At 33.0% G+C, this 18,576-nt stretch overlaps 2 protein-coding genes and 1 long non-coding RNA gene across 8 annotated transcripts; 2 read left to right on the forward strand and 1 right to left on the reverse strand.

The window, feature by feature from the left end:
• Nucleotides 1-2,667: 2,667 nt before the first annotated feature.
• On the reverse strand, nt 2,668-3,614 carry LOC122532228. Its single transcript, XR_006307471.1, has 3 exons — nt 3,418-3,614; nt 3,120-3,182; nt 2,668-2,933 (listed from the first exon to the last, which is right to left on the reverse strand). It is a non-coding gene; the product is annotated as an uncharacterized LOC122532228 (long non-coding RNA).
• A 3,549-nt stretch (nt 3,615-7,163) lies between these two features.
• Nucleotides 7,164-11,138, forward strand: LOC122532250 (CCR4-NOT transcription complex subunit 7). 4 transcript variants are annotated; one of them, XM_043660856.1, is made up of 7 exons: nt 7,164-7,377; nt 7,778-7,872; nt 8,923-9,108; nt 9,184-9,343; nt 9,418-9,694; nt 9,763-9,903; nt 9,983-11,138. In XM_043660856.1, exons 2-7 carry the CDS (start codon nt 7,857-7,859, stop codon nt 10,109-10,111), a joined length of 909 nt encoding a protein of 302 aa, XP_043516791.1. In that variant the 5' UTR covers nt 7,164-7,377; nt 7,778-7,856; the 3' UTR covers nt 10,112-11,138. The 4 variants fall into 4 exon arrangements, with proteins under 4 accessions (XP_043516791.1, XP_043516790.1, XP_043516792.1 ...); XM_043660855.1 differs by lacking the exon at nt 7,164-7,377 and adding an exon at nt 8,124-8,336; XM_043660857.1 differs by lacking the exons at nt 7,164-7,377; nt 7,778-7,872 and adding an exon at nt 8,124-8,290.
• Nucleotides 11,139-11,317: 179 nt separating this feature from the next.
• LOC122532247 (protein mesh) lies at nt 11,318-18,415 on the forward strand. Of its 3 annotated transcripts, none has more exons than XR_006307474.1 (16): nt 11,318-11,793; nt 12,389-12,630; nt 12,754-12,941; nt 13,014-13,329; nt 13,434-13,602; nt 13,682-13,942; nt 14,031-14,221; nt 14,307-14,452; nt 14,547-14,828; nt 14,914-15,383; nt 15,485-15,759; nt 15,841-16,115; nt 16,218-16,372; nt 16,449-16,631; nt 16,874-17,380; nt 17,422-17,839. XR_006307474.1 is itself a non-coding variant. In XM_043660849.1 (16 exons), the coding sequence occupies exons 1-16, from the start codon at nt 11,376-11,378 to the stop codon at nt 18,398-18,400; spliced, it is 3,813 nt and encodes a 1,270-aa protein (XP_043516784.1). In that variant the 5' UTR covers nt 11,318-11,375; the 3' UTR covers nt 18,401-18,415. The 3 variants fall into 3 exon arrangements, 2 of the variants coding, with proteins under 2 accessions (XP_043516784.1, XP_043516783.1); XM_043660849.1 differs by lacking the exons at nt 16,874-17,380; nt 17,422-17,839 and adding exons at nt 18,087-18,237; nt 18,310-18,415; XM_043660848.1 differs by having other exon boundaries at nt 16,874-17,839.
• The last annotated feature ends 161 nt before the right edge of the window (nt 18,416-18,576 follow it).

Consider the following 18,576-nt stretch of genomic DNA (forward strand, 5'->3'; position numbering starts at 1 on the left):
AAACGATCGAAGTTGGTTAAGTAGTGAACGCGCCAGAAATATGAATTTTGAAACCCATTACAGTGTCGTCAAACTATCGCGAAGTATCTCGATCGATTCCATAATTTGTACTTGAAACAAATTTAAGAAACTAAAAGAGATTAAAGAGGTAAAATCTGTAAAATATACAACTCTTACTTGCAGTTAGATGAAACATCATTTTGTTGTAACAATTTTTTTTGCTGACGAATGACCACCTTTGTACAGCTCTTGTAGCTGTATGATAGTCTTCCACGAATCCAGTGGAAGTATTTGGGCATTTCGTAAACGCAACGCTACTTTAGAAAAGAAATTCATTATCGCAATACTAACAATTAGAAGAAAATTAATTGAAAATCGCGAAAAGACAATATCGCAACACTAAGAATAAAAGTAACATTGAAAATCACGATGAAATAATGTCGCAACACTAACTCTAAAATTCAATGAAAATTATTGTCAACAATGCAAAAGCTATTGTACGAAGAGAAAACTACTTTTGAATATTCTAACAGTCTAAAATTAATTAAAAGCAATGATTCTATAATATAATTTAAAACAAGAAAAAGCAAGATAAATTTACATGACAGCCACGAAAATTAACAATTATAATTGCAAAAAACAATCACCGTATCATAATTCGCAACTCTAAAGCAAACATGATTATCATTTCTTCGCAACTCTAATTCAATCTTTCGTAACACTAGGAAAACCGTGATTTGCCCAAAACGATGATGAACGATGATGAAGAAAAAAAAAAAAAAAAAACACAACTACAAATACTAAACGAGCATAGTGACAAAGTAATAACGAGAATGACCTCCCATGCTCTCGAACCATTTGAATGATCCAGAGGATGAGGAGCCATTTGTTGTAACCCTCTTCGTGGCATTTTGCCGGGCCTCTTCAGCTTTTAGCCTCTTCTTCCTTCGAGCGCAATGCCCGCTGAAACTTACATCTAGCTCGAGTCTTTCTAATCGCAAACCAAAAAATAATTTATAAGCTGACCTCAATACACATGAACGACCATCGATCATAGTGATCGTTGTCCGTTCGCATGTCCGTGCTCGAGCAATACCTATATAAACGTTCGTTTCGAGACAGACTCGCGGCCCTATCCACGACCGCGACCGCGATACTAAATTCGAAAAATCGAAGAGTAAAACCAGAAACAAGTGGCATGCTCCATTTGTACCAATTTCACTGTCGACTCTTCAAATTAGATTTCCTGAAACAGGTTGGACACGCGAAAAGGAGACACGCGACCAGAGACTGTGCCAACCTGCCCGGCCCTACCTACTTACAATTAAACACAGACATACTAGAAAGTAAGCTACCTATCCTAACCAGTCGCCCTATATTTAAAAAATGGCAAAACAGGCACACCAACACATTCACTCCNAACACACAACTTTCACACTCTAATTTACGTACCATTTTCCTGAAATCGACTGACAATGGCTAGCGACCATCGCGTAAAACGTGACTAAAAACACGTTTACAAGCATATGTGAGACAGTAATAACTGAGAAAGATTGTATAATTATTAATATAATTATAGTGTATTTAATAGATATTATTATAATAAATTCATGCTTCAAATTAGTGCGTAAATATTTTAAATATTTGTAATGAATGGAATAATAGAAACGACGCAATTCCGTATCCTAACCACACACACACATTCGGAAAATACGTCGTGCACGATACACTAACGCATTGTCAGTCGCTGAGAAATTTTTTATAAAATTACAAACTATGGTCATCGTGCCCAATGTCTTTCACCCACCCAAGTAGCACCTGGGCACGTGAGTGAGATCTTGACAATGAACACGGAAAGGGTTAAATCTGAAAATCCTGAACTAGAAAAATAATTAGTTTATGTAATTTGTATCTAACGGACTATTGCATTATTTTATTTCAAACAAAAATTAAAATTGAAATTGCAAGAGAATAAAGACAATGAACAAGAATTGAATTTATTAAGAAAGATATGAAATCTATCAAATTAGTAAAACAATCAAAATCAAACAATTGACTCTAAATTAAACATTAATAGAAACAATCTCACGCGATTTCTTTATCAAAGCACACTTTCGAAAATGCGAAAGCAGTGTTCAAACTTGTTGCTTTGATTCAAAAATCTGCCTGTCGCGAAGTATCTTCTTGCACATAAAATTTCATACATTTTTCTGCGGAAAAAATTCTAATTTATTATATTTCGAATTTCACTGAAATTTATAATTATAAAACTCAATTAATTAAATCACTCAATACTATCATAAAAGAGAAAATGAAATTGCAAATTGTTCATTACTGTAACAGTTATTAACTAAAAATTATTATAATAAAAAATATCGCCAGTATCAATAAGTAATAATTGCATCTTTCATAGCAACGAAGTCGGAGGATATCCGTCTTCTCTACTATGAAATGCTTAAACGAAATCATTTTAATAATAATTATTTATAAATATTTATAATTTATCTATTCATATGGATATTTTACTTTTGCAAACATTTATATTGAAGATATTTTGACTTTACAAGTAATTATTATGACTGTATATATTCAAACTAATTGTTAAAATCGCGATGTGCAAAAAGCCCTATCCTAATATAATACACAAAAAACTTAAATGAATGTTACTATTCACGGGTATAAAAAATACCCGCGGTCACTATGCTCATAAAAAATTCTACGTATACAACCAATCACCCGTGCCGATTCGGACCTTTCATCCTACGACATGATTGAGTGACCGGAGGAACATAAATGCATGCGACTCACGCGATAGATGTGAAGGACGTTATCATCGATGCTGCACTGGAGCGGGGAAAGTTGTCGTGAAGACTCTCTCATCAATTAGATACCATTGAGAATCCCATGGTGGAAGTAGACGCCGTGAAAAATTTCTGGAAAAACATTTTGTTTCTAAAGACAAAGTGTTATTTGTAAAAATTTAAATTTTAATAATGGCAAAAACTGGGACTAATAATTTGATGTATTTTTATTTTATAATTATAATTTTACATTCGACTTCAATAGAAAGAAAAATACAGAGAATAAAATTTAAATACAACATGCTAAATAATACTTACATTTTTAGCTTTTGAAGCTATAAGATTCTCAGAGGATTAGGGGAAGTGGAGATTGTAGAAGATCTGTAACAAAACATTAAACATTAGAATTTGTATTTAAAAGCAAAGCAAACTCTGAAGTTGGAGATAATGAAAGATTCTTACATTCTTGTCTTTAGAGCCATCGTTGGATTTTCCCCCAAAAATATAAAAAAATTAATTCGCTGATGCGAAGCGTATAACAAAACGTCAAACATTGTACTTTGTTGTTAAGTTTGAAAAATTGAGTGAATTAAGTACAATATACAAAACTACTTACAATCTTGATCTCCTGGATCGCCTTATCCTCTTCAGCACTGACTCTAATACCGAAAACGAATATTGAATAAGAAAAAATACAAGACTAACTACGCGCGCGTTTAAGTAGCAATCGGCGGACTCACTGACTCTAACTTCGCGAATTATAATTTAAAATTATAATTAATAATCTGATTTAATGAGAGCCAATATTACGCAACAAACACTGACTCTACTGACCGCATTGCGCGCGGTCACAAACATTTTCTGAAAATAAAGCTGATTAGAAGGGGAAGAGCAAAGAGTACGTTTATTTAAAAAACTGCTACTTTTCTAGAACATGATTATAAACTTGAGTATGCATTAAAGATATTAGTTGGAAAGTATTTTTCAATATTTGCAGAAATATTTATAAAAACTGTATTCTGTATGTTCATTATTGAAGTGAAGTATGTAACATATTACGTCATGTTTTATAAATAGAAAAATTATGTTGTAGCAAAGTATAGCAAAGTACAAAAACTCTGAATTTAATAATCTAATACAAGAATACATTTGAAAGTACATACCATTAAGCTATTACAATTTCCATATTCGAAATGAAATATTTAATTTTTTCATTTTCATCCTTATAATTACGTAATTGTGAATTGTATTTTAAATATATATAAATTACATAGTAAATGTTACTTAGAATGAATTAAAATGAATAAAATACTATCAACTTTGCGTGAGAATTCATTAGATTTGTTCATTAATGATCGTGGCATCTATGCTTTCTATGCTATCTTTGCAATCAAGGAATAACCTGCACAAAAAGAAACCAAAAGTTAGAAAAAATATGTCAAATGAAGGCAAATGTGTAAAAGTGAAACGATAATCATCTTCAAATTCTACTAAAAAAATATACGAGACAAGGTACCGGTAACTGTAAGAGTAAAATCGATGATCGAAGAAAAATCAGCATGAAAAGCTTCAAAATCTTATTCGATTTCGTTATCTTGATGCTCAATAAATAGACAAACACAGGCGTATTAATTCATAGTATTAATGAAGTATAAATGGTAGTAAAAGAGTGTCGAAAAAGCGACGCCAACGAAGAGACGCTACCGATAGATTAAAATACGACGTAATACGTGTTGTTGACATGAAATTCGACAGCCGAATGACTCTCCGCGACACGTCTCGTCGCGTTATTGAGGAAATAGTAGGGGATTAGGTGAACTTGTCCGAGAGGCACAATAATTAAGACGAACGTAAACATTGCGTTTGTGTTGTTTTGAATTTCGGGCTTCAAAGCCTTCTACGCCTTACTTTAGTTGAGAAGTACAAAGTTTCATTATATTATGCAGTAAAATTATTAATTATTTTAACTATTAAATACGTACATTTTTGATAAGTTATTGTTGAATTTAAGCAAAAAATGCACGTTCTATCTTAAAAATTCAAAACACAAACACAAATCTAACAGCTATTGATCTAAGTTTTTACCTGAGAACTTCTGGACATTTCTTTCTCGATAATTCTTCTGGATAATACTTTCTTTTTTACAGACGAGGTATGCTTCCTTCCGCCATTATTCCCGCTTGGGAATCGATCGAGAGAAATATCGATTACGTCTGAGAATCGTAGGAACTGATTCCGCACTTCGCCGTTGGCGCTGTAATCGCACGAAATGTTAACTGCGAAAAAAAGAACTCTGGCATAAATCAAATATACAAAATTCATGAGAAATTTTTAAAAAGGAACGAAAATATTCGTACATTAGATGAAAAACTGAGAAATGAAAAATTACCTTAAACTGAGAAATGATAAATTTTATTATATTACGTAGTAAAATTATTACTTCAACTACTAAATACGTACATTAATAAATTACTGTTGAATTTAGTATTAGACTTGTTAAGAACTACGCAGTATGAAATTAAAGAATCAACAAACGAGTAGAAAATGTGTGTACAATAGCATATAATAAAATATGTGTATATAACAATGAATTAGTCAATTACAAGATCACAATATTTGTATTGGTTAGAATTGAAATTAAATTTTGGTACAAAATTATAAACAACTATTAGCACAGTATGTTCTATTTATATACTATTATTTCTTTAATTGTTGAAAATTATATGTAATAATTATTTGGTTAAATCTTACTTTGAGTTGAAGCCAAAAAAGCACATTTTATCTTAAACATTCAAAATATAAACACAAATTTAACAATTACTGATTTAAATTTTTATCTGAGAACTTCTGTGGATGATTTTTCTGGACAATATTTTCGTGTTTACAGATGAGGTATGCTTCCTTCCGCCATTCTTCCCGTTTAAAAATCGATCCTGAGAAATATCGATTATGTTCAAGAATCGTTGGAAGTGTACTTCACTGTTGGCGCTGTAATCGTGCATTGCACGAAATGATAACTAAAATAAAATATATTATATTCTAAAATAAAAAACTCTAAATCAAATACACAAAATTCATTCGAGACATTCTCAAAAAAGGACAAAAATATTCATACACTAGATAAAGATTGTCAATACTTTGAACTATTATAATTTCGTGAAAAAAATTGTATAACAATTAACTTGATTTTATTTTAAAGAGCCAAGTCTCCACTTTAACAATCCTTATTCAATCCAATTCAAGCTCTGAAGTTACACATTAACACAAGTAAAAAACGTCATATCTAATTATGTTGTTAAAAAATATATTTCAATCATATTTTTCTAATACCTTTAAACAGATGTAAATAATTAAATATATAATGAATTTTTCATTCCAATTTCCATCAATCGCTGTTTTAAATCGTTATGTTCCTTCATCGATGAAGCACCACCACGTTCAATTCAATAAATAACTCGAAGCAGGTGTGACAATACTGTCCACATTTTTTAATTTTAATTTTCGTCACTAGTAGTGCTGCGGTGCCTCTATCGGTACGACAGGATGTGACGAAAATGGTAAGGAGGTCCTAGAACTTTCAAATCATGGGCTGAAAAAATACATTGTATGCGAGAGCTATTTATATATCTGTCTGTGTCCATAACATCCAGCGCAAGAGACTATTAAATTAATAAACATAATACATCGCGCGACATAATACATCTTAATGCCATGATTTTGAACGATAGATTAATCCGCGCGCAACAGGTTGCGTTACTAATTACTTTTGTAAATGCTTGGACAAATAGGATTGATTTACTGAAAAACAAAGTTCAATCAGAATGTTTCTAATATATTCAAATATTTATATATTTTGCTATTTTATTGACGATGTAATTTTCCCAAATTTAAATCTTTGCGCGCGAATTTCAAACGTTGATGATACATTATCTTTGACACAAAGAAAAAAAAAAAAGAAATTCTTTTCATAAATGGAATACTTCTCATTTATTAAATAAGACAATTGATTTAACGAAGTGTCTATACTTTTGTTCTTTTATCTAAGAATCGTGTCTTAATTTCAAATTTTACAATTAGTTCATTGAGTATCATGTCTCTTCTATATCTCGTTTATGATAGAAGATACGAGGAGAGTAGATAAATCCTAATATAAAGTATTGACTTTATTAATTTTCGTAATTCATACATCTGGATATAATTTCTGTATCTATTTTTAAACTCTAAATATCATAATTTTTGGCACGATCTTTGACATTTTGCACGACCGATACATCAGATTATGTGACGTAAAGTTTCATAAGAAGATAAATCTACTTTATAACTCGTTTGTGGCACTATATATGTATATGTGTTTTGTCTGTATCGTTAGCAACAATAAGAACCAAGATGTCTGCTCTAGCGATTTTGGCGCCCTAATATTAGATAGTATATAGAGGGAATTGCTGCTCTAAGTTCGGACACTCGTTTAACCTGTTCGCAGTGTGACAGAAGATTTAAAAACGCGATAAGTATTTTACAAAGCTTTATTTCGCTTCAGGTAATAAAATATTGTGTGGAAAAACGGACATACAAAGAGGTACGTTATAACATTTATTTCTTTCATATTCACATAAACAAATCGCTTTTGTTTATCTGAAGGACATAACCTATGTTTTCACTTGTAGATTTATTTAGAAATTAATGTTCATCAAGACAATTTTTTATTGTCTAATATTATTGTTTTAACATGTTTTACATTAATATTATGCTTTTGAATTTTTATCTAATATACGATCGCTATAAAAGAACAATACTTGTTTGCGCGGATTTCTAACCTATAAACTGAAACATTATTTATTAATCATTGAATTCAAATTCGTGTATTGTTCAATTTTACTTACTTATAATTTGTGCAAATAATGTTTTTGTTATTAAATTTGTATACTATATATTAAAAATTAATAAATAAAACATAATTTTTATACATATATTTACAGTGATATGAAGAAGGTAAAGCTGTGACAGTGGGAATTAAATATAAAAATAACCCCGGTGACGACAGGAATATCTAACCTTATGCCCTCAGCTACCGGTATATACTAAACACTTTGTAAATATATAAATATTTAGTTGTTTGTACAAGGGTACTGTTTTACATATAATTTTTGTATTAATTAATTTCTTAACATTTGTTAATAGTAAAGTAAACCAAAGTAAGCCTTGAGAAGTGTTGGACTTGACATATATTTATTCAAGTTAAATAATTGATTGTATAATGAATACCAAAGGTTTAATGCCAATATATGACCTTTATATAATGAATGTGGCACATACGTATTACAGGAACTGTGAAGCAAAATAGATAAAATACTTTGGATTTATGTGGATGAAATTATGTGAAACATCTTTCCAGAAGACATAATTGAAGTTCTATTTAAAAGTAGTAGAATAGATTAAAACATGCAATGAAGTTCCCAAGAAATATTCAGTCACTGTTGCTGCAAGAAAAGGTGTGCGCTTTCAGAGAATTTCAGAAGAATGCACAAATCCTGGAAGGTGCAGTTATATGAGCCATTATGTAGGCTCTGTAAGATAAATAATAAAATTTTTAATTTATAAAAAAATACTACCAAGTATTACATAATATTTGTTATAACTTCATATAATTTGATATAGAAACATGTCTAAATAATCTTTGTGTAATAAGTTTATATATCAATATAACATAAGGTACATGGCTATTGATTAAGATATAACAATAAAATTCTATTTTTATATTGGGATCTGATTCTATACTTAACAATTTGAGATTTTCATTTATGGTTGGTCTGTATCTATGTGTAATATTAATAATCATTTCTATTATTCAAGAACTAATGCTTACTCAAGGCAATTAAAATGTGAATATATAAACAGTACCAACCAAAAATGGTTTTTCTTACTGTCTATATTGATGATAATTAATGTTAGGAAGTATAATTTATATACATGTTAACTATTCAAATAACGAAAGAAATAATAAATGAAAAAACTATATAATGTATCGTATTATTAATATTTGATCATTTTAAACATTAATAATGGTCATCGTCGATTTTTTTATTTCATTTGGAATAATATATGTTTCTTCACATATTTTTAGGAGGAACTAACCCTATAGGTCAGCAGAAGGGTGGGGCGACTATGCCCAGTAATGAAGAATGTGGGATTCGAGATGTTTGGGGACATAATCTCGAAGAGGAATTTCGAACTATTCGGCAAGTCGTCCAACAGTATCAGTACATTGCAATGGATACTGAGTTTCCAGGAGTAGTTGCGAGGCCCATTGGTAAAATATAACGAAATCATAATTAAATCGTGTAATAAATATCCATAAATAAAATACAATATATCTTTATTCTAGGCGAATTCAGAACTAGCGCTGATTATCAGTACCAGTTACTACGATGTAATGTAGACCTCTTGCGGATAATTCAACTCGGTCTTACATTTCTCGATGAATCGGGGAACACACCTGGTGGTAGTTATACGACGTGGCAATTTAATTTCAAATTTAATTTACAGTAAGTTGTACAGAATTCAATCTACAACAGCATGAAAATATAGATCATAATAACAATAATGAATAATTTTCCAGAGAAGATATGTATGCACAAGATAGTATAGACATGCTGCAAAACAGTGGTATACAATTCAAAAAACACGAAGAAGAGGGTATTGATCCGTTAGATTTTGCCGAACTATTAATGACATCGGGAATTGTTCTTGTTGACGACATAAAGTGGCTATCCTTTCACTCTGGTTATGATTTTGGCTACCTATTGAAACTCCTTACAGATCAAAATTTACCACAAGAAGAAAGTGAATTCTTTGAACTTCTTAGGATATATTTTCCAACAATATACGATGTAAAAGTATGTATTGTACAGACATTTGTGATGGTAAGAATAACGAAAATTTTTAATATAAATTTTGTTCACAGTATTTAATGAAATCCTGCAAAAATTTGAAAGGAGGCCTACAAGAAGTAGCAGAACAATTGGAAATTCAAAGAGTTGGGCCCCAACATCAAGCAGGTTCTGATTCGTTACTTACGGGAATGGTTTTCTTTAAAATGCGAGAGGTGAGTTAATATTTCAAATAAAAATATATACATTAACAAATTATATTACAGGTATAATGTGGAATAAATTTTGTTTTAGATGTTTTTTGAAGACAACATTGACGATGCGAAATATTGTGGTCATTTGTACGGTTTGGGAACATCATTTGTCGTGAACGGTTCAGGAGGATATCTAGACAGTAATGGAGATAATTCTTCATCTTCGTAATGTTAAAACTATCCATCTCAGCCAGAACAGATTATTTCATTACGAATAAAATGTTATAAATAATGTTTCACTTAATGATCAAGCGTATAGTTCATATCCACAATATTACATTCAAATCACTGCTGTAGATTATAAAATATCACTACTTGAAAATGAAACTATAGGAACATTTTTTTATATTTGTGCATTTTTTGTATCCACGAATTTGAGTCTTTCGTAGGTTTCTTCTGTGATACGTGCTATTAATCGAAAATATTTACAATATTGTGCAACATAAAATGTGTAATATAGTTTCTTTACAAGCGTTTGTGACAATATTGGTATACAAGATACAATTGCAGTACAAAAGAAAAAAAAAAGGAAACAAATATACTTTTAAGATTTTGCAAAATCTCTATTGGAATGTGGAAGATTTGACTAAGAACAACACAAAGAATAAAAAAAATAAGGAAAAGGAAATGGAAGATTGCATTGTTTAAGTACATCTATCAGTGTTCATATGTACATTTGTCATACAATGCATTTATAGATCAATATATTTTAAGCCTGATAATTTCTTACATTTAGTGTTTTAATAAACATTCATCAAAATTATGCTTTGTGCAATTTTAGATCATCAGATCAGAAAAGAATAATTCTGCGCAGTATATGAAAAATACATTCTATAATTCTGTTATACTATTTCATAGAGAATACAATTAGCCAGCAATTTCTTCTTTTCCTTTTTGTTACTTTATTTTTCAAATAGCATCTCTTACACGCTGTATTTTTTATTGTGAAGTGCATTAGTTACAAGATAAATCTTAAGTTAAAGATAAATCTAATGATAAAGATAAATCTTTTGCCACAGTTTAAGAATAAATATCGTAAACCACATTTCTTTTGTAAATAATACAACGTTCCGAGAATACAATAAACATCTTACATAAAAACATTGTAATTTTTAATATCGATTATAAAAACGAAAGCAAGAGAAAAGACTTTTTGAATTACTTAAACAACTATAATAAAGCAATTCCCAATTTTATGTCCTTTAAAGGGCGTTTTGTATCCTTTCGGAAATGGGTCACTAGTCCTTCGTTTGTTTTATTCGTTCAAGTTTCAACGTTACCTTATCCACCTGTAGTAAGAAGATAAATGCGTTTTATCACAACATAACTATCAGGGCAATGATATCAGTACCGTTATCATTACTCTTTATCCGAAAGCAAGCTCAGTCTCTTTTAGTAAATTAGACAAATCGGTACATCTACTTCTGTTAAAAATGCGGTATGAATTCTGTCTCGGTCGTGTTTTCGCGTTTCCAAAGTCGGTCATTTTCTGGTGTCTCTTCGTTTTATTAATCAACCAGATATCAACGCAAATCGAAAATGAAACGTTCGAGAATGCGTTTGGACTGGATACTCAATCAATGGATAACAAGGAATCGATATACGCAGAAAGTAACGAGAATATTGGGCAAATACCGTCGATAGAAACGCAGTCCGAAGTGGTGGATTTGAACGAAGGTGGACATAATTATGGCGACAATGACGAAACGGAAATAGGGATAGAAGAAGTTCCAGCTAGTGGAATTGATGATGATCCTGATCAAAAAAATAAACCTGAAGATGAAATCGCAATTTCCCATGGTCTTTCCGGTAAAATGGCCGGAAGAAAAATTGGAAAATACGTGAGATATGGTAAGTATAATATCCGATATCAATGGGCGTGACCATTATATTTTCTTTTCTATTTGTGTAAAAACCATGAAAATGTAAAATCGGACAAGGTTTCTTTTTTAAATTTTAAGAAAAAGTACAACGAACGTTTTAATGAAAAAAATTGCGCGTTCAGCTATGTTTTTTTTCTTGAAGTTATACTTGACTGATAGATGCACTATAGATGTGCGATTTTACTATATAGTCCAACTAACGAATCAGATCTTATCTGTTTTATCAGTTACTCACTCTAGCATGAATCGGAGATGAATCATTGGATATCGTAACTTTCGTAACACGAATCATTCTTCTACATACATGTAGTTCTGATATCTGAACTAAAATTATTTCGTTTATTTCTACCATTACACCCAGCCTAATCTAAACGATCGTGTTATCGTTCGTATAAACATGTTTCGTTTGTAAAGATATAATGTGCTAAAGATGTTAAAAGAAAATTCGCTAGTAACAATGTTTTCATTTCTGCAAAACTTGCGAATTAAATGATCAAAGCTTAAATTACATTACATATGATATTTATTGATAGCAAAATATCGGAATTCACATGTCCTTACAGATTCCGATTCGCCGGAGGCAGATAGATATGCCCCCCGTCCGGATGATACAGTTCCAAATTATGTCTTGACGGAGACTAGACTGAAAGAAATTCGATCACGTTTCATGTATTGGTACTTCGATAAGGGCGGTAGCGATGATCAAGGCGATTATCAGAAAGAAATCCAAGCATCGACGCCGCAAGTGCACAAGAACTTTAATTTCCAATTACCCTTCTTCGGATTCAGATTCAATTACACCAGAGTACGTTTCTATTTGTTATCTCCTTGCAGATAAATTATTAAAGCTATTAGTGACACTATTAGTCAATTTAATCTGACAAGATTCTCGATTCTCGAGTCTCTGTTTACATGTTACACGTTACAGGTATCAATGAACGGTTTCTTAGAATTCAGCGATCCTCCGATACATTACACGTACCCTCTTGTATTTCCGGTTAAGGACTGGCCAAAGAAGAACGATCCTAGTTTCATTGGAATCTTCTTTAGTAAATGTCGCATAGGAGATGTACGACCAACTGACATAGATCAGAGGAGGCCTGGTGTATATTTTAGGTCGGTCGAAAATTACAAAAATCGTTGGGTAAAATTTTAGATAACATTGAGATTCATTGAAACGAATTTTAGGCTAGAGCGAGATTTACAAAGGAGAACAGATCAATTTGGCGTCGAAATGCGCGAACGTCTGAAATGGGACATTCGCGAGGGAATTATTGGTACTGAAGCTTTCGACCCTAAACACGCAGTCATAGTAACGTGGAAGAATATGTCCTTCACCGGTGGTATCGATAATTCACTTTACAAAACGAACACTTTCCAAATGATCCTGGCCACGGACGAAGTGAACACTTACGTGATATTTAACTATCTGGATATCCAATGGACCAGTCACACGGAAGCTGGTGGTGATACCACGAATGGAGAGGGCGGAGTTCCAGCGTTCGTAAGTTCATCTATATTTCAAATAATTTTTACATTTTACACGTTACAACTGCGCCAATTGTTGCACCTGAATGGATGAATATTCCTTTACTATTTTACAATTAGGTTGGGTTTAACGCTGGAAACGGCACACGAAGCTACGAATACAAGCCGTACTCTCAAATGTCAACGATCCGCGACTTGACCGGAAGGGGATGGGCGAACGGCTTTCCGGGACGTCACATGTTTAGGATAGACGAAAATATAATGCCTGCAGTTTGCAACAAAGACATTGGTAAAATTAAATTATAATAGCAAGGAGTCATTAATGATGATGGTTGTCACCCTGTAAAATGATACAACGTTTCTTCTAGCTGGAGCAAATTTGCCTCTCGTGTTCGCACCGGAGAGCGGAAATATGTTGGGTGGCACGATTGTGAATATCACCGGCCCGTGTTTCAACGAGACTGAGAAAATCCGGTGCATGTTTGAAACTGAATGGGTAATAGGCACTGTCATCGACAGAAATCGAGCGATATGCGTTCAGCCGTTCGTGAAAGCGCAAGGATACATTCGATTCGCAATCAGCATTGGCGACAGTAAAGCTTACAATTGGAAGGGGAAATATTTCATTGGTAAGACACACAGTGACAGAGTTGTAGAAATTCGGTAGAAAAAGAATTTGATTCTTCAATAGATAAACATTGTAATAATCTTCATCAGAGACCCCAGCTACAGCAACCGAGAAGATTTTCGTGTCCAGCAACGTTCACGAGGCATATCCAGCCGAAATAAAAATTACTTGGGACAGATACAATTTGACCAGCAATTTGAACGCGGGAGTACAGATAGCTTTGTGGGGATACCGCGAGACGAAAACCACTCCTGAATTCGAATACATCACTACTTTGGAGGTTGGTTCGATAAATAATTTCCGCGCGATAGTATACATAATTTTTATCATCGATTTAAGAAAACATTATAATTGGAAAATTATAGGCAGCATATACGAATTTGGGCTCCTATATCATTAGACCAGCAACATACCGCGACTTTCACAACCCGTATCAGCAGGACATAACTTTCGGATTTATTCAGCTTAATTTAACGGATCCATCGCAACAAACAGGCCTTAACATCACCCCGTATGTAAATCACGCAATGCGTGAAAGAAAATGTATTTAGGAATTGTTATATTCGGACGGCATGCTTGGATGGTTTGATAAAAAATTGTTATAGGAGTCTATGGAGTAGGCCGATTCCACTAGCCTGGTACTTTGCTCCACAATGGGAAAGAGCATACGGAGCAAAGTGGCCTCAACGACTTTGCGACAAATGGATCATGAACGACAGATATTTGAAGAATTTCGCGGCGGAAGTATCTCTGTGTCCTTGCACCTTGAAGCATGCATTGAGCGACAAGGGTCGTTTCCTTCCAGATTATGATTGTGACAAAGACTCGAATTTGGATTGCATGTACAACCAGCATGCTCATCATTGTGTGAGAACAGGGGCACCAAAGTAAGTAACATCTCTCTATAAAAAAAAAAAAAAAAATGCAATATCATAGGTAAAAGATTCTCAACTTTCGCTTCTAAAATTCTAGTATGGACGGTTCTGAGCAGCAATGTTGTTACGATAAAAATGGCTATCTAATGTTAACATACGATCAACAATGGGGCTCGAGACCGCATAGATCCCACAATTTGGGCTATTATCCTTGGGACGAGGCGAACAAGGTTCCAACTCTTTCTCACTGGTACCACGACGTGATACCATTCTACATGTGTTGTATGTGGCAAGAAGAGCACGCAGTCGGTTGCGAAACGTTCAGATTCGAAAGACGACCAAGCCAAGATTGTATCGCTTATCAGTCCCCAGGCGTTGGAACGGTGTTTGGTGATCCTCATATCGCAACATTCGACGGTTTGGAATATACGTTTAACGGAAAGGGAGAGTTCGTTCTGGTGCGTGTAAATAATCTGAAAGATAAACTGGACGTGCAGGGCAGGTTCGAACAGTTGCCGAACAACGTATACGGTGAAGTTAGAGCTACGCAATTGACATCTGTAGCAGGTAATTAATTTGTAACAAATAAAAGAAAAAAAAAAAAAATAAATGATAGAAATTTGATCTCGATTCGATTAAGATTAATTTCATAATTTTTTTTTGTACAGCAAGAGGAAATAATTCAGCAACCATAGAAGTTCGATTAAGGCCGAAACATTCACAATGGAGATATCGCCTCGACGTCTTTGCGAATAATCGTCGAGTATACTTCGATAGACCATCTTTAAAATTTCAACACTTCACTGGCGTGGTTGTATACACACCCACGTATATTTTAAATCAGAGTGAAGTGATCATCATGTTCGACACCGGTGCCGGCGTGGAAGTAGTGGAAAACGAAGGATTTATGTCGGCTAGGGTTTATCTGCCCTGGACGTACTTGGTATTATTTATAAAATAAATATGAATTCATCGTGGATTTTAATAATGCACAAAGTTCATCAATTTCTCCATTTCGTTTCAGAATAAAACCAAGGGGCTGTTTGGTAAATGGAACTTTGACATTGCGGATGATTTGACAAATCCGGACGGCCAACAAGTAGCAGCATCCAACTTGAACCACTTCGAGGCTGTGCACAAAGACTTTGCGATTCATTGGATGTTGGAAGACAAAGAAGATGAGATAAAGGGCGGCGCATTGTTTACCAGAGAGTTTGGCAGAACTGCGAGTTATTATTCCAACAGAACTTTTGAGCCTGAGTGGCGGAAGTCGCCTGCAGAAATACTACCTACCAACAGGTAACTGTTGTTTCGACAGTCTATTTAACAACAGGGCGATTAAATATTGAATTATTTACAAACAAAAAAAAAAAAAAATATTTATCTTGCTTTATGTTTCAGATCGTACGATGTGCAACGAGCAATTGATCTTTGTGGGGATTCGTATCAATGTCAATATGACTATGCAATGTCGCTCAATCGTGATATGGCTCACTTTACGAAAAATTATTATAACACGTACACTCAAATATGGGATCTAAATATGAACGAGCGAGGTGGGTTGTGAAGTCTTTTTTTTTTTTAAACGATGTTATATAACTTATCTTTTGTAATTGTGTTTTACGTTTCTAGTGGTATCGTGCGGTGTATTGGAGACACCACGCTTCGGACGGAAGAGTAACTTTTTCTTCGTGCCAGGTACGAAGGTAACTTTTGAATGCAATCAGGACTTTATATTGGTTGGCGATCAACGACGTGTCTGCACTCCCGAAGGTCGTTGGAACGTGCCAGAGTACGGATATACGGAGTGCTTACGTGAGTGTTTGAATTTTAATAATTTTACATGTTCATCCCTTGATAAAACAAAGTATCAGAGAATAATTATCCGTTGTTTCCTCATTCTCATTTATGTATCTTTATCTATCTCTCAAAAATCGTTATTGATCTGCATAGCCACACTTCACGCATTAAATGAAAATTATGATTCATCATCAAAACGGTAGACCCGACTATGAAAGAGAAATAAAAGCAAATTCTTTGGTATTGCATAAATATAGGTCAGGTCGAGTATGCTCAGCGTACAGCGTGGACAACAATGGGCATTATTTGCGCCGTTTTAATTCCTGTAACAGCATGTGTCGCTGGCGCCTTTCTTTATATACGAAAGAATCAAACCCAGGGAAGTTCTGTAAAGTCGTGGCGTTACTCCGAACGCAGCTCTGGCGTTGATAATGATTCAACATTGTTGTCTCGGTTAAAAACACTTGACAGATCAGTTTCACCCGTTAGCGACACTAGCACTAGCCCGAGCGTGATTAAAAAGCCCCATTCCTATGATAAAGTTTATCGTACTCACGAGCCTTTGCCAAACAGACCGGACGTTGATTTCGAGGATAAAGACTGGGATCTGAAGGAACCCAATTCTCCAACAGAATCGGAGAAAAGTGCAACAGACTCTGTTAAAAAAGCCGGCAGTCCTAGTAAAGAAAGTGACGTGTAAAATAACGATAATATCAGACAAATCTCTGAAAAGAACATTCTTGTAATATATTTGACATTTCAAATGTTCGTTATTTTCCTTTTTCTTTTAGAACATCTCTTTCATCGATTTTTATCCTTTCACTTGTAATTATTCACAGTCATATTTTCGAAATAACGAATTAAATCGTATGCACTGAAATATCATTCGCGAATAATGCGAAGAAATAAATTCACTCACCAGAGGAAATGAATTAAATTTTACACCGAAAATTAATAAGATTTAACGTGTATATATATGCATATATACATGCTGTTTTTGCTGTGGAATAGAAATGTTCTTCATTTAAAAAACATTATTACATTATTATATCGCAGACAAGCTTTATACTTTTATAATACGTATTAATATATAATATAAATATCTGAACATGTTAAAACGCAATATCGTTTTGAATAACGAAAGTTTATTGTACTGTTATTATATGAAAAATTTGCTAATTAATGTAAAAAATTAATTTAATAAACTTTTCTGTACCTTTAAATATTCAGGAAATTTCTATTCCACATGCATGTAGTGCACATTTAATCAAATATTTGAACGGCTGACTAATCTCTGTAATGGAATGGAAATTTCCACCAAAAATATCATTATTATTTATTTACTTTTTTGCTATTTTTATCCCTTAACCTTTATCCTTTTTTTTTAAATTAATTATGTTTATTTTTGTATTTGTCAATTCGTATAGTCGTCAATTATATTAATATCAAAAATTGTATCGAAAATAATAGGTCAACAGGAATACAGTTCTCGTCAAGCAGGTATCACAGCTGGCATAATACTTGCTTGCCTAATACCAGTTATACTTCTAATTGTTTTCGTGGGGTCCAGACTTCTAAAGAAAAAGAGAGAACAAAGAGAACAGGAGGAGGCATTGTATAGGTATCGTAATTAATATTAACAAATTACAAATAATAATTTAAGCAATTATTAATTTTTTTAATTTTCCTGCAGAGCGAAAAATACAGAACACCACAGATTAAGCACACTTAAAGAAGGAGAAGAGCCTATATCGTACTCTAGTAAGGCGACAGAAATAAATTAAACAATGGACACGTTTCTAAACGAATTTTTTTTTTTCAACTTATCTCATCACATTGCACATTATATTCTTATCATTTACTCACTTCAAGACTTAATCATATTTATTTTGACTACTTTTATAATTAGATTACTTGTCTAGATTATATTATACTTACAATTAGCTAGTTATATTTAGTA

The sequence above is a fragment of the Frieseomelitta varia genome, unplaced genomic scaffold (genome assembly GCF_011392965.1).
Source record: "Frieseomelitta varia isolate USP_RPSP 00005682 unplaced genomic scaffold, Fvar_1.2 scaffold_443, whole genome shotgun sequence".
Taxonomy (NCBI): Eukaryota; Metazoa; Arthropoda; class Insecta; order Hymenoptera; family Apidae; genus Frieseomelitta; species Frieseomelitta varia.